Raw genomic sequence first — 26,888 nt, 5'->3', positions numbered from 1 at the left:
TCAATCTTTCTCTCAGGGGCAGTCAAGTACTTGAACAGAACATCAGTGTTGATTGTGGGCTGTAGAGGAACATTTATTTAAGAAGTAATGATTTTGCTCACCGAAATGTTCCCACTTCCCTAGGTAATTAATGTGCTATCACCACAACTCTTTAGATCACTGCTGTGCATATAATTTGTTCTGTGCTTGCTGTGGCCCATTCTAATTAGAAACCCGGGGATGTTTGGAGACAGTTAGCATTAATCTCATTACTGTGGGAAAATCTGGTCTAAATGTATATTTTTCCACAAACATTTGATATGAAGTCATGGAATTCCTTTCAGAGACTGCTTTTTGTGACAACAAGCTTACAATTCATATCGAATGGCTTTTTTTACTTTTTACTTAAATTAAATTTGAGACATGAGCTCATTGAAAGGGGTAACCGCTTTTACATAGTGGCTAAAAAAACATCTAGTTTGAGGTTACTTACCCCAGGAGTCAAGAACAGGTTCAAGTGCTTATAAAGTAGAGTCTGGTTCTCAGGGCTTCCTGCACAGAATTTCTGAAGGAACTGGTGAGTGTACTTCAAAATCTCACGCATTTTTATGTCATTCTGCAACAAAACACAATCTTCAATCATTATTTACAGATTTCATACTGATAATTATTCTGAAAATGCTGTGATCAGTGATTTGAGGGTAAATGATACAACTTATCAATAGCACTGTCGACTGCAAATACTTAGAGCCCAACAACATCTTGGCTATAGTACTGAAGCCATGGGCTCCAGAAGCAGCCGTGTCCTCAGCCACTATTTGGGAAAACATTCAACAATGCTGAAAATTGTCTAGATATCTTCTGTCCACAGAAAACAGGAAAAATCTAATCGAAATAATTATCACCCTCTCTGCATACTCTTGGGCATCAGCAAGTTGAAGGAAGATGTTGCTGATAGTGGTAGCAAGCTCACTTGATGTAAAACAAAGGAAAATCCTAAGTTATTTTAAAAGTACATCAAGGTTAAAAGGATAACTAGGGAAAGAGTAGGGCCCATTAAAGACTACAGGGGCAATTTGTGTGTGAAACCAGTATGTGGGTAGTTCCAAATGTGTCAGTGTTTATTAGTGAGAAGGACAATGTGGATTAAGAAATCAGGGAGAAGGACTATCATACAATTAAATAAATGAGTATCAGAATGAGGAATGGGAGGGGCAGTTAAAATGGTTTGCGACTGGGAGGTGCAGTTGTTTTCTGCGAACCAAGCGTAGATGTTCTGCAAAGTGGTCCACAAGCATCCGTTTGGTTTCCCCAATGTAGAGGAAGCCATAGCGGGTACAGTGGATACAGTATACCACATTGGCAGATGTGCAGGTGAACCTCTGCTTAATGTGGAAAGTCATCTTGGGGCCTGGGATGGGGGTGAGGGAGGAGGTGTGGGGGCAAGTGTAGCACTTCCTGCGGTTGCAGGGGAAAGTGCGGGTATGGTGGGGTTGGAGGGGAGTGTGGAGCAGACAAGGGAGTCATGGAGAGAGTGGTCTCTCCAGAAGGCAGACAAGGGTGGGGATGGAAAAATGTCTTGGGTGGTGGAGTCGGATTGTAGATGGCAGAAGTGTTAGAGGATGATGCGTTGTATCCGGAGGTTGGTGGGGTGGTGCGTGAGGACGAGGGGGATTCTTTTTTGGCGATTATTGCAGGGGCGGGGTGTGAGGGATGAGATGCGGAAAATGCAGGAGACACGGTCGAGGGCGTTCTCATCCACCGTGGGGAGGGATGTTGCAGTCCTTGAAGAATGAGGACATCTGGGATGTACGGAAGTGAAATGCCTCATCCTGGGAGCAGATGCGGCGGAGGCAAAGGAATTGGGAATAGGGGATGGACGTTTTGCAGGAAGGTGCGTGGGAGGAGGTGAATTCTAGTAGCTGTGGGAGTCGGTGGGCTTGAAATGGATCATCCTCTGACACTTCCGCCATCTACAATCCGATCCCACCACTAAAGATATCTTTCCATCCCCTTGTCTGCCTTCTGGAGAGACCACTCTCTCCGTGACTCCCTTGTCTGCTCCACACTCCCCTCCAAACCCACCACACCCGGCACTTTCCCCTGCAACTGCAGGAAGTGCTACACCTGCCCCCACACCTCCTCCCTCACCCCCATCCCAGGCCCCAAGATGACTTTCCACATCAAACAGATGTTCACCTGCACATCCGCCAATGTGGTACACTACATCCTCTGTACCCATTGTGGCTTCCTCTACTTTGGGGAAACCAAGCAGAGGCTTGGGGAGCGCTTTGCGGAGCACCTACGCTCGGTTCACAATAAACAACTGCACCTCCCAGTCGCAAACCGTTTTAACTCCCCCTCCCATTCTTTAGACAACATGTCCATCCTGGGCCTCCTGCAGTGCCGTAATGATGTCACCCTAGGTTGCAGGAACAGCAACTCATATTCCGCTTGGGAACCCTGCAGCCCAATGGTATCAATATGGATTTCACCAGCTTTAACGTCTCCCCTCCCTCCACTGCATCCCAAAACCAGCCCAGCTCGTCTCTGCCTCCCTAACCTGTTCTTCCTCTCACCTATCCCCTCCTCCCACCTCAAGCTGCACCTCCATTTCCTACCTACTAACCTCATCCCACCCCCTTGACATGCCCATTCTCCCCAGACTGATCTATCTCTCCCCACCTATATTGTCCTCTCCACCTATCTTCTCCTCTATCCATTCGATCCGCCTACCCCTCTCTCCCTATTTATTTCAGAATCCTCTCCCCATCCCCTTTTTCTGATGAAGGCTCTAGGCTCGAAACATGAGTTTTTGTGCTCCTAAGATGCTGCTTGGCCTGCTGTGTTCAACCAGCTCCACATGTTGTTATCTCAGATTCTCCAGCATCTGCAGTTGTCATTAACTCTGAGGATACAATGATCTTGGGAAAGGACCTAGCAATCTCCTCTCTTGCTTTTTTCAATAACTTGGATTAGGTGCCATTGGGCCCTGGGGACTTATCCACCTTGATACTCTTCAAGAGATCCAACACCATATTTTTCTTGATTTCAAAACGCCCAATAATATTAGCACACTCCATACAAACCTCACTATTATCCATATACTTTTCCTGGGCAAATACCGGTACAAAGTACTCATTTAGGATCTCACCGACATCTCTGCCTCCAAGCACAGATTCCCTCCTTTATCCTTCAGTGGTCCTACCTTTTCCTTAGTTATCCTCTTGTTTCTTTGGAACGCCTCATGATTCTCTTTAACCCTAATTGCCAAGGTCGTTTCATAGCTCCTTATTGTTCTCCTAATTCCCTGTTGAGTACCTTCCTGCTTTCCTTGCATTCTTCACAGGCCCTGTCATTTTTAGCTCCCTAAACCTTACATGTGCTTCTTTTCACATATGAGCAATACTATGCCCGTCAGAATTAAAATGACCTTCACAGTTCAGAGGGACATGATACGCTGCTCATAAAACTCATGAAGTCATTTCCATGACAACACATGATTGCCTAATGTACAACCAATACAATGCAACAATTACACTGCTTGCTACCTCCTCATCATTGTTAGGGAACAGTACTTTAAATTAAGTGGTGAGGAAGTGTGAGAACTCTGAAGTGAAGAGATCACAGAGCTGGCATGGTTTGGGTTTCTGACAGTGCCAAGATGTTAACAGATCTATTCATGAAGTCAGGAATTATTGCAAGAAAGTGCATTCTTTAAAGGAACATAATGACTGATGATTCATCGGTTGAATGTTTGATCAGAGGAGAATTGTGAAAGAGCTCAAGTAAGTGAAATGAAGATACAGAGGTTAATGCCCAAGCAATGAGCTGGACTAATAGCCCTAAGGGTATGAACGGAACTTTCATCATGAATCATATTGAGCATGAGAGAAGCAAAGATTCCTTAACAATCGGGGAGAAAATAAAGTTGATGAGTAATGTGAACTGAAGTTGGATTGACGAAGGAATGAGCAATGGACTAGTTGAGCCACTCACTGTGAACTGTTCCTGGTCTGGGGAGGAACGATTCAGAGATTAGATAAATTTAGGAGCGAAACATGGAATAAAATCAAACCAAAAAGAGTGACAGCTAAAAAATAACTTCAGTAAGGGATCACCCTTCTCTGCCTAGCAATTTACTTGTGTGGTTACCAGTCCTGTTCAGGTTCTTGTGAAGTCATTGTCAGAATCAACTCTGTACGTGATGATATTCTCACCTTGTCATAAGGTACCTGCAGCAGATCCAACATCACTTTGTGAGCTCCCATATTTTTCAGCAGCCTCTGCTGTTTCTTTCTAACCTGTTCTCCGACTCCACACATTTTATTCAGTCGCTCCAAAATCTGAAAGTATAGATAAATTTCTGTGAAATTAACATCGTGGCTGACATTTGTACTGAGTCATTCTCACCTTGTTTATAAAAAGGTTTATAAAATTGCTTCAATGTGAAACAGCTACGTTACTGAGGCAACTGACAAATAGTCTCTTTCTTACCAATTTTCCATCGCTCATTCCTTTAATCTTCCAGTTTGTTATTTTGATTTCCCTGATGAAAGGCCTGGCTGCCAGCTTGTTTCAAAAACTTTAGCAATATCATTACTGTGTTGCCTATTAGAATAAGCAACATGCGGGAAATGGTAGACGAGATAGATACATTTTCCTTTAAAGGCTTCTTTGACTTTTATTTACTTCAACAAAACACGTAATAAAAGAAACTGTTGACTAATATTGAATCCCTGACCTGATGTTGCCTTTGCATTTAGGTATGTAATTAACTTAGACTCAAACAAACCAAGTGGCTTAGCAGGTAAGTAGTAAAGACCCGTTGTTCAGATTCTATTCACAATATTGCTCTGGAGGATTAGTCAGCATATAAGTTTCATGCTGCAGAATGAGTACAGTAAAGAAAAAAATGGCGAGTCATCTTGGGGAATATTCATATACACCTTCTCCAAGTGATGGTTCAAAAGAAACACAATGTAACACCCTGGAACAGGTACAAGAGTGGCAGTCCATCTGTAGTGCTGGGAGGCCAGGGAGATCGACGGACATTGTTAATCAGTCCACAAATTGACTCACCTCTTTGACGTCTTGATAATTGCTACTACTTTTTCCTCCTAATGTCTTCTCCATGGCTGCATCATCAGCAGGCTCCTGAAACGTGAAAATAATATGGTAGAATCAGATGGAAAAGTAACATCCAGAAATTCAATCCAGAAATTCAACAGATCCAACAATAGTGTGTGCACATCCATTAATATTATCTTATGTTGATACATCCCAACAAACAGTTATTAATTCCAAAGCAGGAAATCCTAAACGGAGTAATTTTCCAAATTTGCATTTCTCATGCTGTGCAGCTGATGAGCAATCATTTGTGCACTGACAATTAGCTGTCAAACCAAAATTTGCAACATGTAGATGAAGGTACCCAATGCCCATTCTGGGTTCTTTTGTCCATTGAACTTTCAGTCAAATTCTTCTTGACCACTTCTTGATTTCACATCTTCACTCAACATCCTCAATACGGGACATTAAAAGAGCAAAGTATTGTTGAACATGATGAATTATCCAATGGAACATGAGGGTATTCAGTGATCTCTTAAAGTTGGGAATTTCTATATGAGTAATAACTTCTGCTTGATTCCTTTCAAGATGCTGAGAGATCTGTTCTGCTGTATACATCCTTAATTGCTAGTTATGGTGCAACAACGCCACTTGCTGGCCCAGAGATGGTATTACAATTAGAGACATTACTAGCTGAAGAAAATTTTCCTTTAAGTTTTTTTTTGCTTTTATTTACATCAACAAGATGCATAATAGAAGACAGTCTTGACTAATATTGAATCCTCATCCTTGTGTTTCCTCAGAATTTGCATCAGATATGAGCTTAGTTTAAACTCAAATAATCTAGGTAGTTTAAAATATCATAACTTGGAAGTATAAGTATCATATAGAAATAGAGTGCACTCAATTTTCCCCATTCTTTTCTATTCATCTACTAAACATTCCATCAAAATATCTGTCAAATCTAATCATGTTAATAAGATGACAAAAGACAATTATCTGATCTATCTTCATTCAGGGCTTTGAAATGTGATGTGTAGGAGGGAAGTTACCTCTGATGTTGCTTTTTTCCCTTCTGCTCCTCTGTTGCTTTTTTTGTCCACCCAGAGCTCTGACTTTTCCACCATTGTACGGAGGCGATCCAAATCAGATTTGATCACTTTGTAGTTATCAACATCTTGAGGTGATATGAGAAGCTGGACCTAACAGTGTAGAATCATAGAGTTAGAGAATCATAAAGATGTGCATCACAGAAAGAGACATTTCCATCCAACTCATCCATGTTGACCAAATTTTCTGAACTAAACTTGTCCCACTTATGGAGTAGATCCCTCTAAACCTTTCCTATTCATGTACCTATCTAAATATATTTTAAATGTTAGAACTGTACCTCCATCTATCACTTCCTCTGGCAGTTCAGTCCACATATGAACCACCCATTTTTTTGAAAAAAAAATTGTCCCTTAGGTCCCTTTTAAATCTCACTCTTCTGACCTTAAAAATATGTCCCCTAGTTTTGAACTCTTCCTTCCTAAGGAAAAGACCTTTGCTATTGACCTTATCTACGCTGCTCATGACTTTATAAACATTTATAAGGTCACCCTTCAACCTCCTGCACTCCAGCAAAATAAATCCCAGTCTGCCCATGCTCTCCTTATAACTCAAATCACTCAGACCTGGCAACATCCTGGCAAACCTTTTCTGAACTCTCTCCAATTTAATAATACTTTCCTTTAGGGAACAAAAACAAAGATGTCACTTTCATTTCATTCATGTAAAAGCTCTTTGAAAGAGAACCAATTACGACAGAATAGAGACGTTGGAATATTTAAAGCAACTTTTTCAATGATTCTTTCGCCATGGTAATAGCACAGTGTGATTGTCAAACTTCTATTTGTGATGGCAACAATATCCAGATTTTTCCAGTTTTCATCAGCAAATATCTCTTCAAATCCAGTCAGTATATACAATTATTTTAACAATGGGCTTCAGTTCATATCCCTGAAGAAAACTTGTGGATTTTCAAAATGTAAACTCAAAAGGGAGAAAGCAAAGTCAACGCGATTTCTTTGGTTAACTGTATGGCAGCAACTTATTTTTAATCTGGCAGCTAATTATCAGGAAACAAACAAACCAGGACAAGCCGTGAAAAGAATTTTAAATCACTGGATTCGTTTACTGTGTATTTTAATAGATTGAAAGCATCATAGAAAACAAAAGACAATTTTGTGCCTAGTATCATGCCTATTTGCAAGTTAGTGAAACGTGTTCTACTGTATACATCTAATTCCTTGTATCAATCCCATTATCTGTACATACTGGTTTAAACAAATAAGCTTGAAATCTTAAAATATATTAAATTTAGAAGCAATACCTGATGCGATGCTTGACTGGTTCCAAAGTGGAACTTTCAGGCGATATTAAATTCTTTAACAGCTAACAACAACCATGAAAAAGGATTTTTTTTCTTATTTATCTGATTTAGGCCTCACTGGGGCAGCACACGGGAAATCAAGCCCCTTGTTCCCCGAATCGACACAAAAGTTAAAGTTTTGAAAAAGTAAGGAGAATTCCCAACTTACCAGGTTGACAGAAAGGTTTCCGCACTTAACAAAAATTACTATATGTTACAAATAAATAGATTCTAGTTACAGATAAAAAATAATGAACCGTCAACATATAACTCTAGTAGTTAAATGTTAACTGTCTTTTGAAGTTCCCACTACATGCCCTCACAGTCAGGCACAGCCAAGAAAAAGAAACATGGGTGTTATGTGCAGAGAAAAAGAATTGGAGCAGTTCAATGGTCTCTGCCTTGTAGGATTACTGGTTCATAATTATGAACTGATTCTTTGCTCCATCAATTCAAAGTCACAGCAAACGGAAAGGGGAAATAAACTGGCTATCTTTAGATTTGTGGTGGCTTTTACTGCAGAGCTGAAAAAACACTCCTTCCTTTCAAAAGGTCCAATAGCTTCTCCTGACCATTCACACCCCCAAGCTGTTAAGCTCTGTGGTAAGTGATCACAAAATTGTTGGCTGACAGGAGGTCTTTCTCATCAATATCTGGTTATTAGTTCACAGACTATTTATTGACAGTCAAATCTTCATTCGTACATAGCTCCGTGGGTTTTGCCAGGGACTTTCACTACTGCTTGAAAAAGCAGCTGTGTAAACTGCACTTATAATGAATGCAAGATTATTTGATTTTAAAAAGAGCAGCAATTCTTCAACAATCCATGGGTTTAAAACAGTTCCTTTACTCTTTCAGAATAATATAAAAACTACAGAAAAATTTAAAAAACGCTCTTTATACCGTACATGGCTTCGCTGAGTGTAAAGACGAAGCCAGACACATACAAGTCGCGGAGTAAAGATGCATCTAGGAGAGGGGCTAAATATATCAGAGCTGGAACAACTTTGATTAAGAATGTTTCAAAATGACAGAAAATACATTGATGATGTTAAAACAATGTCAGCCGGAAAATCTGTGTTTGTGTTTCACAGTGTGTACTGTATCTGGAAATGTTGTCAGTCTTAAAGTAGTCACATTTGGAGACACATGCCGACATTATTGGAATGCCATTAAGACAGCACATATTACAAATTAGGGTCCACCCCAGTTAAAATAATACTTAGTAGAAAATTGCAATAACATTTAGCACAGGCTTGTACAAGTTCTGTTTTCGAGTTCAAGATGAGCAAGAGAGTTTTAGAACTGATTCAGCCTGTGTCAGTGCTAAAACAAAACTGAATTGGACTATTAATTTGGGAGTTCCAGTTTTCATGTTTCTTGGTGAAATATGACAGGCATGATTTGACGCCAATGTGTAAAATGAGTTACAAAACTGATCTTAAACATTTCAAGCATTGCTCTTTTTGATAAAAACAAAATTATTTGACCTCCCATAAGTTCCTATAGGCCTATCTTCACTTCACTTGTTTTCCACTCCCTCAATTCTTTCAAACTATTTTCTTCAGGCCTTCTTAATCTTTCCCACTTAACAGTGAAAACTTCAAATTCATGAGCTGATTTTTGTATAAATATGCAGGTCAGAGACCAGTGAAGTCACTGGGACCCCATCTACCGTTTTAATTGAAGAGTTTTACAGCAGTGACTGCTTCCTTGTCAGGTCTAACCTATCAGGAGACAATAGCTGGTGTGATTGTCCTTGGCTCCACATTGTGTCTGTCCACCACTATCTTCATCTGGACACACTGCCAGGGAGTAATTATATAATTCCTTGCCTGTACCATCCAGGTGCCCAAATCTCCTGTCCTCACCCACTGCTAAGCATTAGGGTGAACGTTGGAGAAAATCTATGAAATGAAGTCCAGTTGTTGAAGTTGGAAAAGCCTTCACATCCCCATTAAAATGTGTGTGTCCCTTTGACCTTCCTCCACAATTAACCTTTTCGCTATATGTAATTTGGCAACAGGCCACTTGGTCTCTTTGAAGGTTCATATCTGAGCTGAAGACATACAAACTGATCAACAGGCTAATTGTCTGTAGCCCCAGTGTGAAAGTAAGATCAGATGATAGGTCATCAACCTGAAAGATTAAATCTGTTTCTCTCTCCACAAATGATGTTTGGCCTGCTGAGTGTTTCCAGCATTTTACATTTTATACTTCTTGCCTCAAGTCCAAATCTATATTAGTTATTTGTCTGTCACTGTTAGGACAAGCCATCTCTCACCTGTTTAAAAGTAGCCAGCAGTTCCTGTCTTTGGCTGAAATGTTTGAAAAGAAGCTGCAGAGATCCAGAAATGAGTGGGGGATAATCATGCATTGTGAGGTGAATGAGTACTCGCAGAAACATTGTGCCCCCTTCATCATCCACCTCCAGTGGACTGCTGTTTTTGCTGAATAAAATAGAAAAAGTATAAATAAAACAAAATCAGAAGCACTGAAAAGCACTACTTTACAACGCCTATGACTATCCATCACTGAAATACACCCATGCGTTATTGTTGGATGCTACCACACCCATGTGTTATTGTTGGATGCATGCCACTTACAAGCTTAGTTCTGGTTGAGGTGTGGTTTAGATACAAAATCAAAAAGTAAGTCAAAGCACTGACAAAGCAAACTTTGAGGAGAGTCTAGAGCCTGAGAATGAATACGATGAGGGGTAGATCTGGTGAATTAATCATGGAAGCATGATATATTTATTCCAATCATATGCTGATAATTGTTAGCGGTGACAGTTAATGATCACTCACGATGTATCTAACTATCAATGGCAAGGCTTAGTCAATGTTTGTTTAGAATCTCAATGCTATGTCTTGACACAACTGAACAACTGGTTCCAGTTTTCTTTTTTTAAGTTTAGTCGTGGTTGAGCTCAAATGAAAGACATGGCCCCCTACACAGCATAAATGAAATGATGAACAAAATCAAGATCAAGGTCTGATACAATTGTCCCGAGATACAATTGAGAATGAAAGCCTACAGCGTTTAGAATTATGTGCACTTGTGGAACTGCTAAGTGGTGCTGTGAATGTGGCCCTATTTAAAATCACTTGAGGTATGGCAGCAAAAGAGTTGCCTTTGATCTCTAACACTAACCATCATCTCCAAGACTGTAGGTATTTTCAGAGTAGGCATGGAGTCTTAGTGCAACTATACCTATAATTACATTTAGAAGTTGTTTCTCCATTGTATGGAGCATGAACCCATCACACCACTGAGGCAAGCCCTCTTGCCATTCTCTTAGTTCATTCTGTTCAGGTGTAAAGTCAAGATCAGTAACATTTCACGCTCACACAAAATAAAATCAACTGTGGAATTACAAGAGCTTCTTGATAGGTTGTAGCAGTGTAATTGTTAAATTCTTAAATGTAGCTTGCAGTTGCTCTCTGGGGTTAAACAAAGGATTAATTATCAGTGAATCGGTACATAGTAAGTGTTTTTATCCTGTGTGAGAGTGGCATAGGTACCATTAATATCCCAGAGATAGTTAGGACTGCCGATGCTGAAGTCAGAGAATACACAGTGTGGAGATGGAGGAACAAAGCAGGTCAGGCAGCGTCAGAGGAGCAGGAAAGTTGACATTTCAGGGCCTGACCCAAAACGTCAGCTTTTCTGCTCCTCTGATGCTACCTGGCCAGCTGCGTTCCTCCAGCTCCTCACCGTAACTGTTAATATCCCGTTGTGCAGGTCTTGTTCAGTCAGCTATAAGGCAAATGTAAAGCAGACAGGAACAATAGCTATCTGCTGCCAGGATGAACTTTGTAGTGGATTGGACCTGGCTACATGAGGCATGGCTTTCAAAAAAATGTCAGCATTGAGAAAGGGCATCTGAAAGGATCTATTAATAGCACAGCATCATCGCTTCATGTCAGCTTTCAGGGGTCTTCTTATGTTGGAGTGGTAGTGTCCCTACCAATGGAGCAGGAGGCCCATGTTCAAGTCCCACTTGCTCCAGAGCATCTCTGAACAGGTTAATTAGAAAAATAGGTCAATTTCTTTTCAAAAGTATGTATGATATATAGAGGAGTTTTATTGGTACCCATATTCTGATTTTAACCAGGAATTTCATTGGGAATTCATTTGGAAGTGAGAAATCGCTAACAAAAGGACAGCATCAAAGGACTGTATCATTGTGTTTGTAACAAAATATATAAACTGCATCTTTCCATGGATTATTTACTCTACCTTTACTTTTATAACTCCAACTGCTGAAAACTTAGAACAAAAACAAATTAAATTAATTATCAGGTCACTTACCCAACCACAAACATCGATTCTGCTTGCTCACCAATACAATCCAGATTTACTGTCGTGACTGGAAAGATAGAGATCAAATAACACCCAATTATTTATGTTAGTAAGATAAACCTTCCCCTTAAGTTAGTCTCAGACTGCAGGTGGCAGGATTCAAATTAACCAGAGATGAGATCTAGCTTAAAGTAATTCCATACTGAGATTTCTGCCGGTTATATAATTGGATAGGCACACTGCTCAGGGAAAGAAACTTCTATGGGTCAGAGTTTGCAGTTAATGGTGAAGCATGGACCACTAACAATAAATTGGTTAAACTGTCAGAACTGCACCTGCCGCACTGTGCAGTGATACAGTATATGCTCATTGTACTAAGGCATTTCCAGTAGAAGCAGCAGTAATGTCACCAGTTTGTCTAAGCAGTCAGGTACATTAAAAATTTTCACAGACCCTCAAATGGAAGACTAAGGATACTAAAATAATACCTTACATAGAGAAATTAAAGATAGGTATATTAAAATGGGATAAAAAGTAAAAGCTAAAATATTCCACAGAAAGTTCTGAACTGAAGAACAGCACAGCGCTCCAAATCATTTCAACACTAAAAACCAAATTACACCAACAAATTGCAATATTTTAAGTGATGACAGGCACAGGTAGTGTTTAAGTCAAAATTTTCACTGTATTTGAGATCACGTGCTGTTGGGACCAAGGATGTCAGGAGGGAAGGGTGTGCCGTGAGGGAAAGGTGAAACCATTGTCTGTTTAGAACCCTCAGTGACAGACTGAAGCTTTAGGATTTCCATGTCAATCATCACATCTCCAATATCCTTAAATCAGCGGGGAAATGGTGAATACTGACATTTCACTGTGAACACTCCCCCACCCACCAGCTGCAAAATTTGGCCCATTATGTTCTATCTTACATGCTTACTGATACTTTGTGACTGTAATTCCTTAATCTGTTTGATTTTTAAAATATATACTGCTTTTCCTTTAACAAATCCCTTTCAAAGCTGTGCTCAGACTTCAAACTTCTGGATTCCAAAACCAAAAATTAAATAGGCATCAGAACGAGATAAGATGGGACCAGTTACAGCCATCTGGGTTGTGTTGTTTCAGAATTGGGTTCAGTGTTTCAGTTGTCTTGCTACACCATCTGGAATGTACCAGATAACTCAATAAACAGGCCACGTGCAACCAACACTCCCTGTAAGATGTTTGCACTCATGTAGCTGCAATCAGAAAAGTTTTAGGACAAGGAAAAGTTAGAGGAAAGTTTTCTTAAGTAGTACTTATTCCCAAGAGGAACAAGATCAGTAGCTTCCACTGTACTACATAGTGCTAAAATTAAATCGACTTCTAAAAAAAATTGACCCATAAACTTGGCTCCAGAATTTCTTTCCCTTTCCCACAAACTACATAACATATCCCACTGGACTCTTGTATACATTTCATGGTCTACGCCTAGCTACTTGGCTCCAGAATACAATGTCGCCTTTGCAACAAATAATGTGCAAATATAGCAAAGTTGGACAAATATTCAAAGAACAGAATTTTTAAGAGCTATTAGATCAGGGATCTGCAATATTTGCATAAAGCCAAGAGTTTCTATTGTAGAACAGCCAGTAGGAGGCCTGTGCAGTGCGAATATCCAATGACAAAACTCCTGATTTTATTTACTTGAGCAACGAACAGAAAGTTCCAGTCTGCAGCATGATCTGCATGTCTACAAGTGAAACACCCAGGCTAATTATCTTTCCAGGTCAGGTACAAACAGGCTTTATTCACTCATATTGAAACCTTACAGCCAATGACTTCTTTTCCTGCAAAGTCTCAGGGTCTATTATCGTCCCAACTTGCCTAATATCCAGACATTTGGGTTCACTGCTCCCAGATTATGAGTATCTCTCTTGGCCTGTTAGTTCTGCTTTTTTATCTGCTGTCTTGGAATGAATCCCAGGGTGCTAAAAGAGATGGCGGAGGAAATAACAAATACGCTTGTGGTGATTTACCAAAATTCACTGGGCACTGGGACGATTCTGGCAGATTGGAAAACAGCAAATGTAATGTCACTGTTTAAAAAAGGAGATAGACAAAAGGCGGGTAACTATAGGCCCATTAGTTTACCTTTGAACTGGGGAAATTGAACCTATATTCAAGGAAGAAATAGCAAGACATCTGGATAGAAATTGTCCCATCATAGTATGGATTCATAAAAAGCAAGTCATGTTTAATTAATTTGCTGGAATTTTTTAAGGACACTAAAAATGCTGTGGACAACAGTAGATGTGGTGTACGTGGATTTCCATCAGGCATTTGACATGGTGCCATATAAAAGGCTGCTGCCTAGGATAAATTTGCACAATGTTACAGGTGATATATTAACATGGACAGAAGATTGCTAAGAGAAAGCAAAGAGTGGGGAGAAATGGGTGGTTTTCTGGTTGGCAATCAGTGGCTTGTGGTGTGCTTCAGGGATCAGTTAAGGGACCGCAATTGTTTAGAATTTACATAGATGATTTAGACTCGGGGACCATGTGTAGTGTGTTTACGTTCACAGAAGGCACTCAGATCAGTATTACAGCAAAGTGTGCAGAAGGCACTGAAAGTCTGCAGAGAGATATAGGTGAGTTAAATGAGTGGACAAGGGTCTGACATATGGAGTACAATGTATGTGGAGTGTAAGGTCATCCATTTTGGTAGGCAAAAAAGCAAATTGGATTATTACTTAAATGGTTAAAAATTGCAGCATGCTGTTATACAGAGATACCTGGGTGTCCTTGAGCACAAATCACAAAAATTGGCTTATGGGTGCAGTGGGTAATTAAGGCGGCAAATGGAATATTGTCCTTCATTTCAAGAGGGATGGACTTTAAAAAAAGGGAGGTTGCAGCTGTACAGAGTGCCGGTGAGGCCACACCTGGAGTACTGTGTGCTGTTTTGGTCTCCTTACTTGAGATGACGTACTGGCACTGGAGGGGGTGCAGAGGAGATTCACTAGGTTGACTCTGGAGTTGAAAGGGTTAGCTTACAGGAGAAATTGAGAAGACTGGGACAATACTCATTGCAATGTAGATGAATGAGTGGGGAATCTTATATAAAAAAAGTATAAAATTATGAAGGGAATAGGTATGATGGAAGCAGGGAGGTTGTTTCCACTGGCAGTGAAACTAGAACTCAGGGGCATAGCTTCAAAATAAGGGGGAGCAGATTTGGGCTCAGTTGAAGGGGAAGCATCTTTACCCAAATGGTTGTAAATCTGTGGAATTCCCTGCCCAGTGAGGCAGCTGAGGCTACCTCGTTGAATGTTTTAAAGATGGATTGTTGAACAGTAAAAAAATCAAGGGTTATGGTGAGCAGGCGGGTAAGTGGGGCTGAGACCATGAAAGGTTCAGTCATAATCTTATTGAAAGGTGGAGCACGCTCAAGGGGCCAGTTGGTCTACACCTGCTCCATATTTATGTTCAGATGTTTACAATGGTGCTTCATGGTATGTGCGTGAATGGCAGTGATGCCTGACCAGAGCAGTGATCTCTCATCCTTTCTCCTTGAATGTCTGTGCTATTTAAGGCTTTCCCTTTTTTTCAGAGATTTTTAGTTTTGTCTTTATGAAATCTAAAGTGTTTGTTCATTCACTCACTGAACTCAGACTTGGGATTACTACCACAGTCCACAGCCTCACAACATCTCTGCCGTTGAGCTGAAGATTTCTTCTGCTCCCACATTTCTCTCATCAAGTTTGAAAGGCTTTCTGACATTCTTTGAAGTACTCTTCAGTATTGTGTTGTCACAAGGGTTGTTTGGAGGTTTGTTGTACTGGACAATTGGTAATATTTATTTTCTTTGAAATCTGAAGAGTCATGTCAGACTTGAAATGTTAACTCTGTTTCTCGCTTTGCAGATGTTGCCAGGCCTGATGAATTTATAGAGCACTTTCTATGTTATTTCACATTCCCAGCATCTGCAGTAGTTTATTTTTATGGCTTGAAGTCTTCTGCGTTACCATCTTGTTTGCTTCATTGGAATCGGTGCTAAGTTAAATGTTTAGATCCTGCACTGATCACCATGTTGTGTGTGCTACAACATGTAAATATTTAACAACATGCATTTCTGCAACTGTTTACAGATCACAAGAATAGGCTATATTTCATTATAAGGAGGATGTAGCCTTAGGCTTGTCTCAAGAAAATCGTAGTTTACGCTCCCATCAAGTCCTCAAAACTAGGGTAGCATTAATTGCACTTGAGCATGCATTGCAGTCATAATATGATGGAGGCTTGCCACTAACAGGATGCTGATATTAAGCCAGAAAATTATCATGTTCATTGATAATATATTATTTTCAGTTCTGGTGTGGTGCGAGGCATGTAATTTATGCCCCAAAGATTGGCATATCTCTTTGGCTGTTTCCAAGAAACAAGGTACTGACCGTCCTAAACGACCTGTATTTCAAAACTGAAAAAAAAAACAGAACCCAACATCAATTATGATTCTACCATTTAGTAACATTTACTAAACAATCTTGAATGTGACTAGAATTATGCTGACAACCAATTTAAGACTGTCAATTAGGGTGGCAGTGCATTTGAGAGTACAGGAAGCTATATATATGAAGACACAGGGTCCTGTTGTCTGCAGAAAGAAAGATCATGCACTCACATTGTGTCTCTTTCAAGAAATTCTCTAATTCAGCTCTAAGTGCAATTTCTTGACTAATCAGAGTCACCCTGCTTGGTTTAAAATTAAACAAAGCTTTGGAAGTTTATTATCAGTCATCATCTTACTGGTGTATTCTCTGTGGCAAGGTCTCTATTTTGTTTACTCATGGGATTTGGGTGTAGCCGGCTGGACCAGCATCTATCACAATCATTTGTCAACCAACTAACACGTTTTTCTCATACAGCATAAAAAGAAACTGGCATTTCTTGTGAATTATACTGATAGGCGCAAGATGAAATGCCGTATGCCTTTTCGGTGAGAATAAAGCTCTGTATTAACAAACAACTAATTATAAAACAGCACAATAATATGCAATTAAGTCAAAATAAATACAGGCAGAAAACAGCAAGATTAATGCCAATGAATTATAGAGCCAGAGCTGTATTACCACACCCTATCATTTTTCCTATCTCCATTCTCAGTATCAGATCCTGCATTTCACTGAGTTTTTGCAAGGTCCCGGTCCATTTCAGTCACTCAGACATCTGTATTTCTGCATCAAAAGTTCAAACATTCAGGTCAAGTGGGAGACTGAGACATATTAAAGTTCAGGAGATATGTAGGGAGTAATGGTGAGAGATACAGTCCCTGATATCTACTGTGAGGTGGAAGGGGACTGAAGGGACTGAAAGAAGTCGAAGAACTTAGGATACCCAGGATACAGAGGTTTGGTGCAATTTAACAATACCTCATTACCACTTATTTATTCTGCTTCCCAACCATTGGCAGTCAGATAATAAATAGGGAAACCAGTGGTAGGAGAAAGTAGTTGGACAGTTTTGAAACTATTCCCATCACTTAGGAGGTGGATAAGCCAGCAGTCTAGACTTGGTCGGGTTGGTGGTAATTGGGTGTATATGAGGGATTGGTTTGGGTGGCTGGCTGCAGAAGGGCAGGCAGGGTGGTTCTACAATCATAAAGGGGACCTGAGTGAGAGACCATAATCAGCAGACGGTAAGCTTCGATGAAGTCCTGGAGAGCACAGTCACACAGAACTACTTTGAAATTAAACTTGTCAGAAAATCGCACAGAAGTAAAGAGACTCATGCACACAATAAACAGAGGAGGCAGCATCAAAGGAGAAAGTCAGTAAGAAAAGGAGTCAAGGGCAAACAGAAATATGGGAATAGTTGCAAAAGCATAGACAGAGACAAAGAGAGTCAAACAGAAAGATAAAGACAAAAACAACTAGAGAATGGGAAAGAAACAATGAGAAAGAAACAATGAGAAAGCCACAAGAAATGCAAGCTTTAAAAAAAAACTGGCCCCAATAAATGTTACAGCAAAATAGCTCAAAATAGTTGAAAAATAATCATAAACTAACATTTTCAAGGTCACTGTTCAAATTTCTTTCTCACACCAGTGAGCCAAATGAACCTGTGCCCCGATGCGGAGACAAATTGAAAATAGTAACACCTAACACTGTATTCCAGACAAATGGTTTACAAGTTATAGATTCCAATGCCACATCCAACAACTTGACTTCCTGCATACTTTGTAGATGTTTCTCAAATGGGTAGCTGCTCCACGACTGCATGGTTGTTAAGTCTGCAAATATTGTAACTGCTTCGATAGATTTGATCTGTCATCCATCTTAGGTGGACTAGAACAGTTCAAGGTGGCAGGTAAAGAAATGGCAGCTTTGTTGGAGATGTCTGCATTTCTCGGAGGAAATCTTCAAGCTCTTTCACATGTCATTGATGGATAGTGACCCGTGGAAATCTTGCCTGACAAACTAAGAAAATAGCTGCTACGATTTTTTTTCTGAAAGTTTTCTTTAAAAAAATCAAACTGAAGGTGCACAATAAGCGCAACGAAGTTTTCACTGGGATCAGAATGTCTGAAAACTACTAGTCACCTGTAAAATGACACAGCATGTCGAGCAGGTGAGCTAGTTCAACAAAATTTATACATTACATGCTCCTGAGAAGTAAGTTATTGCTTGTTACCTGTTGGCTCCATGAATGCAGCAACAGTGCTTTCAGCTGTACTCTCTGGTATAGGGTCGCAGACAACAAATTCCTTTTTGAAGACTGAGAGAAGGTACGAAATCCTGAAGTCTAACCTGACGTTAAGGATGAACTGAAAAGTAAACAATTTCAATTAATTTCAAGATTTGGAGATGGGGGGAGGTGAGGCAGGGGAGACAAATGCAGGAAGAGAAAGCAGTTAACCACTTAACCTATTTGAATTCTGTTTCTTCTGGAAAGTCTTAAATCTCTGACTGTCTTCCTCAGGTTCCCTTTCAACACTAGCTCAATGTAATTGAGTAAGTATTGTAACAATGATTTGGATGTTACTGTAATATTTAGACAGCATGCTATCCCACAGCACAACACAATATTGACATAAGCAATTTGATCCCTTTAATGCACTGAATTGCTTTCTTCAATGGATAGGTCAGGGGGAGTTCAGATGCATTATCAGACGAGCAAAAGTGTTCTTTTCTACTGGGGCTCACATAAAAAAAATTAAAGTGTTCAATTGAAATTTTCACATATTTGACATGTTTCAAACTACTAATCAAATTCCAATTCATTCCAAAGGAACAACTCATCAAACCTGCACTTTCAGATCAAAGCACTCCTGCTGACTTTATGAATGTGACATATCTTCATTCCAATTACCGTTTCACAGTCCCCTGGATTCTCTCAGGTGTCCCTTACATCAGGGAGCTATTTTCTTTACACAGACTACAGCATTTCAGGAAATGGCTCTACGGAGAATCTGATTACGTATTTTATTTCTAACACTTTATTTTGATTTTGCTCCCATTTCAGGAGAGTGATCTTCAGATGCTGCTTTCCCTCAATTCTTTTGTATTGATTGCCACTCCCTGAGTGTGGACACATGGACTGATTTCAGCATTAACCAAATAGCAAAATTCACAGTCCTATATTTTCAAAGGTCAGCCAAAATTTCAGCTTTCTTCAATTGCAGCTTTTTGTCATGATGGTTATAGCTAGTGTTAAGAGAATTGCAAGCTTGTAGGCAACTCTATTCTTCTAATGTAAAGTGGCAACAGAGTGGCATTTAAGAGTCACTTAGATGGTAGTGAGAGATTGTTCAAGCCAGGTAAATTCAAAACAATCTGAGCACACAGCAGGGCTTTTAAGGATACTTAAAACACACAATAAGTAAAGATTAACTCTGACCTTCACTGCACAAAATGCATTAGGATCAGAATCTTGAAATAAGCGTAAAAACAAAAGCTTGGCACAGGAATTATAGATTCAATGATTTTTCATACCTGCAAAATCTGCAGGATGTTTAGCTTGGTATCCATAACAGTGATGCTCTTACTGTCAGGTATATCTTTCGGCTTTATCTGGGGTTCAACGTTTATATTGGAACATGGAACAGAGCCAAACAAAGACTGTTTTCTGCTTAAAACCATAGTGGACACGATCTGTCCAACTCCATGGATTGACTTCTTCATACTTCTCTCTAAAACATGGGAAAAAGGTGAACTTTGGTGAAAGGTAGGTTTAGCAAAGTTAGAACCACACAACGTCACAGGAATATATTAAAATCAGGTGATCCACTAACATAGGACCAGTTTTTTTTTCATATTTAGTAACATCTAATTGTTTATTTGGCACTGTTTCCTCATATATCACCAGAAAAGTAATTTTATGCTCAACACAAAAATTGGAATTAGAAGAAGTTACAAAATCATTTACTTCTTAACACTGAGCAACAGCAAATAAGCAGGTCAAGGACTCTGAGCAGTTTAAAAGCATTGCAGACTCAACAACTATTAAAAGAAACATCAACATGAGATGTTCCTCTCACTGCTATTATTTTGACTCCCTGCCATTGCATGATAAAAATTTATTTCACTATCTGAAAGTTTTGCCTTTGTCATTATGACTGAAGCCACAATGAGCAGTTGCTTTAGCATCACCCATCATACCACAACAGGGGAGCCTGCATGGGAACGGAGAATATGAGACATTTATTTTAGATGATAAGCCTTTCAAATTAAAATCTATGGACTGAAATGAGATTGTTTAACATTAGCAGCAAAATCTTTAAAATATTTGTATGACATTGCTATTATAACGAAGACACTGATCAGCTTAACATAAATGGATTAAAACAGTGGGGAAAACCATTTAAAGTAGCACTTTGGTGATATTAAAAATGAATATGGCAATGTATTTCAACCCTAAACTGGGTCAGAGCTGAGTGTTCAATGCCAATTCTTCATTTTTAGTGTTCAGAATTTGAATTCTCTTTGATATTTATAAAAAGTTGGCACTGAAAAGATAGTAGAGATAATGGGAACTGCAGATGCTAGAGAATCCAAGATAACAAAGTGTGAAGCTGGATGAACACAGCAGGCCAAGCAGCATCTCAGGAGCGCAAAAGCTGACATTTCGGGCCTAGACCCTTCATCAGAGCTACAGGAATAAGGAAAGAATGCTGGACTGGCTGGGATGCTCTTTGGAGGGTTTGTGCAGACTCTGAGTTGAATGCCTACTTTGTAGAAGAGGCCATTCAGCCCATCAAGCAGGAAAGTGAGGTGAGGATGATCAGATAGGGTCCAGGCCCAAAATGTCAGCTTTTGTGCTCCTGAGATGCTGCTTGGCCCACTGAAAAGATAGTAATAGATTATCTTATGTATGATATGAGAGCTCATGCTAAAGTCACTAATTTCTAATCGTTTATAATCAAACAATCATTATTTTATATAGATTAAGTAAAGGATAAATAAGAAATAGGAAAGATGGTTCAAACTATGCAACTAACAGATATATGAAGTGCTTTATAAATACATGTGATTTTGTAATTTAGCATTTCCAAAATGTCTGTATGGGTATTTCAAACTAAAATATAATAATGCTGGTGAAGTTATAGGTTATATTTCTGAAGTATTGCAAATTTTGGGTATATATTAGTATCATTGCTTTATATCACATTTTTCAAGTAACAGTAGGTGCAGAAATTGGACAGCTCAGCACCTTACCCCCACCCAATATCTGCCATTGCTCCAACTGCCACCAAGTCATTACAACCTTCAGACAGGCAACCAAGTTTCCCTCCACAAGCAGCTGGCAGCTTCATGTTACAATGTAAACCAAGATTCAACACAAAAGGGCCGCATGACAATTTTCATGTCTCAGTGGGCAAAACCTGCACTGTCTCCAGATAGATGGAATACCAAGCAGCCCTAGTCAGCAGTCCTTTAAAGGCATTTGTGAAATGGTGAAAAGCAGGTAGGCACGTATTCTAGCAATTTGAGACAGAAGAAATATTAATACCTCTTCTGGCTCCATAATAATTCATGCAACCAATGTCTAACTCTCTGTAGCCTCCATGGGATCAGTTAACCCAGTTGACTGGATGGCTAGTTGTGATGCAGAGTGATGCCAACAGTGCAAGTACAATTCCTGCCCTGATTGAGGTTACCATGAAGGTCCTACCTGCTCAACTTCGTCCCTTGCCTGAGGCATGGTGACCTTCAGGTTTAAATCAGCCAGAGTCATTCTTCTCTCTAACAAGAGAGCAGCCATATGATCCATTGGGTTTGTGGCAACTTTACATTTCATTGCATTCCCACTTCTGCATTTTAACAAATAGGCCAGCCTTTTTAGAAACAACAAATTATTCCCCAAACTCCTGTACCCACCCCAAACAAACTGATCAGGAGTTGTTTTAAATACATGGACATTGATTACTTTTGCACTGAGCCTGACTATGAAAATAATTCAGATTGCTTTCACTGAGCAGGTGTTAGGCTTGCCTATCTTACCCAGTGGTAAATGAAAATATCTTGTCAAACACTGGTTCCAAACTGACAACTAAATATCCTGAGAAACTCTTGCACTAAAATACTCACCAGTCCCCTCATCATGATCCATAGCATCGATAACGTTGACATCTTGATTACAATCAATGATACCAAGTAGTGTCCTGGTCAGTCGTAGGAGCTCACTGAAGCTGTAGAAGCCAAAATAGATCAGACGTCTGGCTAAGCTGACCACCTAGAGTAAGATGCAAAAAAAATCAGTAATTTTATAATTAACAACACACAATAATATTCCCACCCCTACGACAAACGTATATCCTCACCCTGCTGAATGTTATCTAATCCATGCAACAAATATTATAAATGATTATTTAAGACTATTAAATACAAGTGGATAATCCTCAACAAATTTCAAGTTCAGTGTAATTGAACACTGGTCTGCAAATCCTAGGAGCCTTTCAATACAGTGCCAATGGAATGTTAGAAAAAACATCTTTCCCATTCTTATTTTACACTTTAGTATTGAGGATGTGTGTTTAAAATGGAATGCAAAGGATCTCCTTCAAGCAATGCAGACATTGCTGGCTAGGCCATTTCTTATTACTCCAGATGCAGTTAAGAGGCTACCACATCACTGTGGAACTGGAGTCACGTTTAGGTCAGACCAGGTAGGGATGGCAGATTTCCTCTCCAGAACTAGATAGGTTTCTATGATAACTGGTAGTGACTACACATTTGCCATAACGTCAGATTGTTATGGAATACAAATTTCACCATTTGTTTTGGTGTGTTCTGAACTCATTTCCCCAGAAATTTTGCCTGGGGTTCCGGATTACTGGTCCAGTGACATTACCATTACGCTACTGTCTCCACTACATTAATTCATTTATTCTATATCAAGCTGAATGTTTGGGAAACTCGGTTTAACAATTTTGTTTTGAGGTGATGGAATAAAAATCTTCAGAATGAAGGTCATCATTGCTAGACTGTTACAAATTCACTCAGATCTGTGTGAACCATTCACTCATTTTTTAATTTACTTGCGACAAATGGGTGTCGTGGCTGCCCTTGAGCTGAGTGACTTGCTAAGTCATTTCAGAGGGCTTTTGTGCTCCTAAGATGCTGCTTGGCCTGCTGTGTTCATCCAGCTCCACACTTTGTTATCTCAAAGGGCACTGGTGGGGGTCTGGAGTCACATGTAGGCAAGAACAGGTGAGGATGGTAGATTTTATTCTCTGAATATCAATAACGAGCCCGATGGGTTTTTCTGACAGTTGACAATAGTTTCATGGTTTTCAGTAGATTCTTAATTCCAGATTTTTTTCTTAAATTGAATTCAAATTCCACCATCCGCCTTGAATACAGGACTCCAGAAACATTAGATAAATTTCTGGATTAATAGTCGAATGTAATACCACTAGGCCATCACCTATCTTTATTAGGTGCTATTTTACACTAGACTAAGGTCACTTTCTTGAAGTACAGTCAGTTTTGTGATCCTTTAATTGGTAAGGATATTTTAATTCAAGATGTGGTTTTATTTGTTCAAAAGTTGATGAATATTTTAGAATCTCCATCTCTAATAGACCACTGGTTATTTAGCTCACCCTTGCAGCTGTAACTTATATGCTTCCGTTAAAATTTTCAGAGCTTTTTTTTTTAGGTTTTAGACCTTCTCTCCTTGAAAATTTTTTTGGAAAAAATACATTTAGTATATTGCTTGAGTAGATTTCTAGCTTGGGTTGTGGATGCTGTGGTTGGTTTGCTCGCTGAGCTGGTTCATTAGTTTGTAAACATTTCATTACCCTCTTGGGTAACATCATCAGTGCAGCCTCTCAAAGCGTTGTTGTATTCCTGCTTGTTATTTAAACTCTTGGGTCCGCTGGAGTTAATTACTTCATTTCCGGTTTTTCTTTGCCATGGTGTGTATGTGGGATCTAATTCTATGTGTTTATTGATGGCCTTCTTGGTGGAGCACCAGGCCTCTAGAAATTCCCGTGCTTGTCTCTGTTTGGCTTATCCTAGGATCTTGACATTGTCCCAATCAAACTGGTGGTCTTCCTTGTCTGTGTGTATGGAAATGAGTGAGTATTGGTCATGTCTTTCTGTTGCAAGTTGTGTTCATGTATTCTTGTGGCCAGTTTCCTTCCTGTCTGTCCAATGTAATGTTTGTTACAGCCCTTGCATGGGTTCCTGAATATTACGTTGGTTCTATCCATAGTGGGTAAGGGGTCTCTGGTTCTTGTTAGCAGTTGACTTAGGGTTGATGTGAGTTTGTGTGCTACTCTGATGCCCAGTGGCCATAGGAGTCTTGTGGTCAGTTCAGACATGGTCTCAATGTATGGTAATGTGACAAATGTGTTGGGAGATACTGTATGTTCCTGTTGTTTGCGTTACAGGCATCATCAGACTAAGCTGTTCACGTATCTGTAGTCTCTAATATTTGGTGGAGGTATTCTTCTTTAGTCTGGTATAATTCTGGGTTGCTCAAGTGTTGCGGCTCATTTGAATAGTGTTTTCATACAACTCTGTTTGTGGGTGTTGGGGTGGTTACTCTTGAAATTTAGGACTTGATCCGTTGTATGTGGCCTTTCTGTATACCTTTGTCAGAAATTCCCCATTGACACTGCATTCTACCATCACATCCAGGAATATGGCCACTGGGCATCAGAGTGGCACACAAACCGACGTCAATTCTATGCCAACTGCTAACAGGAACCAAAGACACCTTACCCACTATGGACAGAACCAACATAACATACAAGATTCCATGCAAGGGCTGTGACAAACAGTACATTGAACAGACAGGAAGGAAACTGGCCACAAGAAGACATGAACTCCAACTAGCAACAAAAAGACACAAACAATATTCACTCATCTCCATACACACAGATAAGGAGGACCACCAATTTGATTGGGGCAACGTCAGGATCCTAGGACAAACCAAACAGAGACAAGCACAGGAATTCCTAGAGGCCTAGTTCTCCACCAAGAAGGCCATCAATAAACACATAGAATTCGACCCTATATACACATCACTGCAAAGCAAAACTGGAAATGAGGAAATCAACTCCAATGGACCCAGGAGTTTATATAACAAGTGGGAAAATACAACGCTTCATCAGAGGCTACACTGATGATGTTATCCAAGAGGGTAGTGAAATGTCTGCAAACTAATGAACGAGCTTGGTGAGCGAACCAACCACAGTACTTAATATTAATTTTTCTTCCTTAGGGCCCACTTATCACCCTGTTCGCCGGGCACTTCAACCTATTATTCTGGGAATATCCAACATCGTGTTTTTAAAATTTGTACAAGCTTCTCTATTTCAAATCTGTGCTTTCTTATGATTAAAACATCATTCCATAAATGTAATTGCTGTGTTTTGATCCTCTGCTAGATTTTCCAGTGACTGGCTGAGTTACTAGCCTCTAATTTTCTGGAACTCTACTGTCCGTATCACATCTCTTACCTATTCCTCATACCTCACCATGCTGTCTGTATTTTCTTTAATTTCACTCACAACACACCCCCTACTGTTATCAACTACAACTTCCTCTTGTCCACAGAGCTCCAGGTGATCGCTTTATCCTCGGCAATACTACTACCAATTGTTCACCTTCTGTGTGCAGTTTAGGACTGTACGTCTTCTACTTTCCAATTTGAAGGATGATTGAACACAGGAGTCAACACCACAACAATACCTCTCATGGGTTTCTCTTGTCTCACCTCTGTCACTCCAAAAATTAACAAGATGTGTCAGGGCTTTCCTACTGAGGTAAGAGAAAAGTGAACAAAAAGCCACTTCCAACACTGCAAGGAATTTACTTTAAAAAAAATCCACTGGTCACTGACATAGCAATACTCTGCTCAAAATCTGCACTTGCAGTTTCTAGTCCTGCTGCTAATATCTCATTGTAGTACAGTTTAAAAAAAAACTTCCCGGTCTTTTTTTCCCAAGAAAACCAAAAGAACTGCGGATGCTGGAAGTCAGAAACAAAACAATAAACCAATTCTGAAGAAGGGTCGCTGAACCCGACACATTAATTCTGCTTTCTCTCCACATATGCTGCCAGACTTGCTGAGCTTTTACAACAGTTTCTGATTTTGTTTTGACCTTTTTTCACTCTGAACGAACAATTCACCTCTGATGGCACCAGCCAGTGCATCATTCTCACTCGCTCGCACTGACTGATTTTGCTCGGGCTCCTTCATCTGCACTCAGTTAAATGCTGCCTTGATGTCAGGGACAGTCACTCCCACCTCACTGAAGCTTTACAGAAGTCTAGGTCCAAGTGGTCTGGCAAAACTCAAGTTGATCATCAGTCGCTGAGTGAGTGCTGCTCGATAGCATTGTTGACTGCAACTTTCATCAGTCTGCTGTGATTATGAATAGTTAGCTAGGATGGATTTCTGCTACATTTTGTGGACAGGATGTAACTGGGTAATTTTCCACATTGTTGGAAATGTACTGGAACAGTTTGGCTGAGGGTGTAGAGAGAACTGGAGCATAAGTCCTCAGAAATACTGCCAGGATGTTGTCAGGATTCATAGGTTTTGCTGGGTTCAGCTTTTGTTGATCACAAATAAAACTAGCTGAAGATTGGATCTATGATAGGTGTGGTCTGAGGAAGAGG

General features: G+C 39.8%; 1 protein-coding gene across 2 annotated transcripts in view; it reads right to left on the bottom strand.

The window, feature by feature from the left end:
- itpr3 (inositol 1,4,5-trisphosphate receptor, type 3) overlaps window positions 1-26,888 on the bottom strand; it is a 252,243-nt gene that overhangs the window by 83,478 nt on the left and 141,877 nt on the right. For both annotated transcript variants that reach the window (XM_059653417.1, XM_059653416.1), the window contains 9 exons: window positions 22,341-22,485; window positions 19,746-19,942; window positions 18,445-18,577; window positions 11,780-11,837; window positions 9,747-9,912; window positions 6,102-6,251; window positions 5,062-5,136; window positions 4,200-4,325; window positions 473-595 (listed from right to left, as the gene is read on the bottom strand). In XM_059653417.1, the coding sequence (XP_059509400.1) occupies window positions 473-595; window positions 4,200-4,325; window positions 5,062-5,136; window positions 6,102-6,251; window positions 9,747-9,912; window positions 11,780-11,837; window positions 18,445-18,577; window positions 19,746-19,942; window positions 22,341-22,485 (1,173 nt within the window). The remainder of the gene's footprint in view (window positions 1-472; window positions 596-4,199; window positions 4,326-5,061; window positions 5,137-6,101; window positions 6,252-9,746; window positions 9,913-11,779; window positions 11,838-18,444; window positions 18,578-19,745; window positions 19,943-22,340; window positions 22,486-26,888) is intronic.

Source organism: Stegostoma tigrinum, chromosome 21 (assembly GCF_030684315.1).
Source record: "Stegostoma tigrinum isolate sSteTig4 chromosome 21, sSteTig4.hap1, whole genome shotgun sequence".
In the NCBI taxonomy this organism is placed as follows: domain Eukaryota; kingdom Metazoa; phylum Chordata; class Chondrichthyes; order Orectolobiformes; family Stegostomatidae; genus Stegostoma; species Stegostoma tigrinum.
This window is presented reverse-complemented; position numbering and strand designations above follow the sequence as displayed.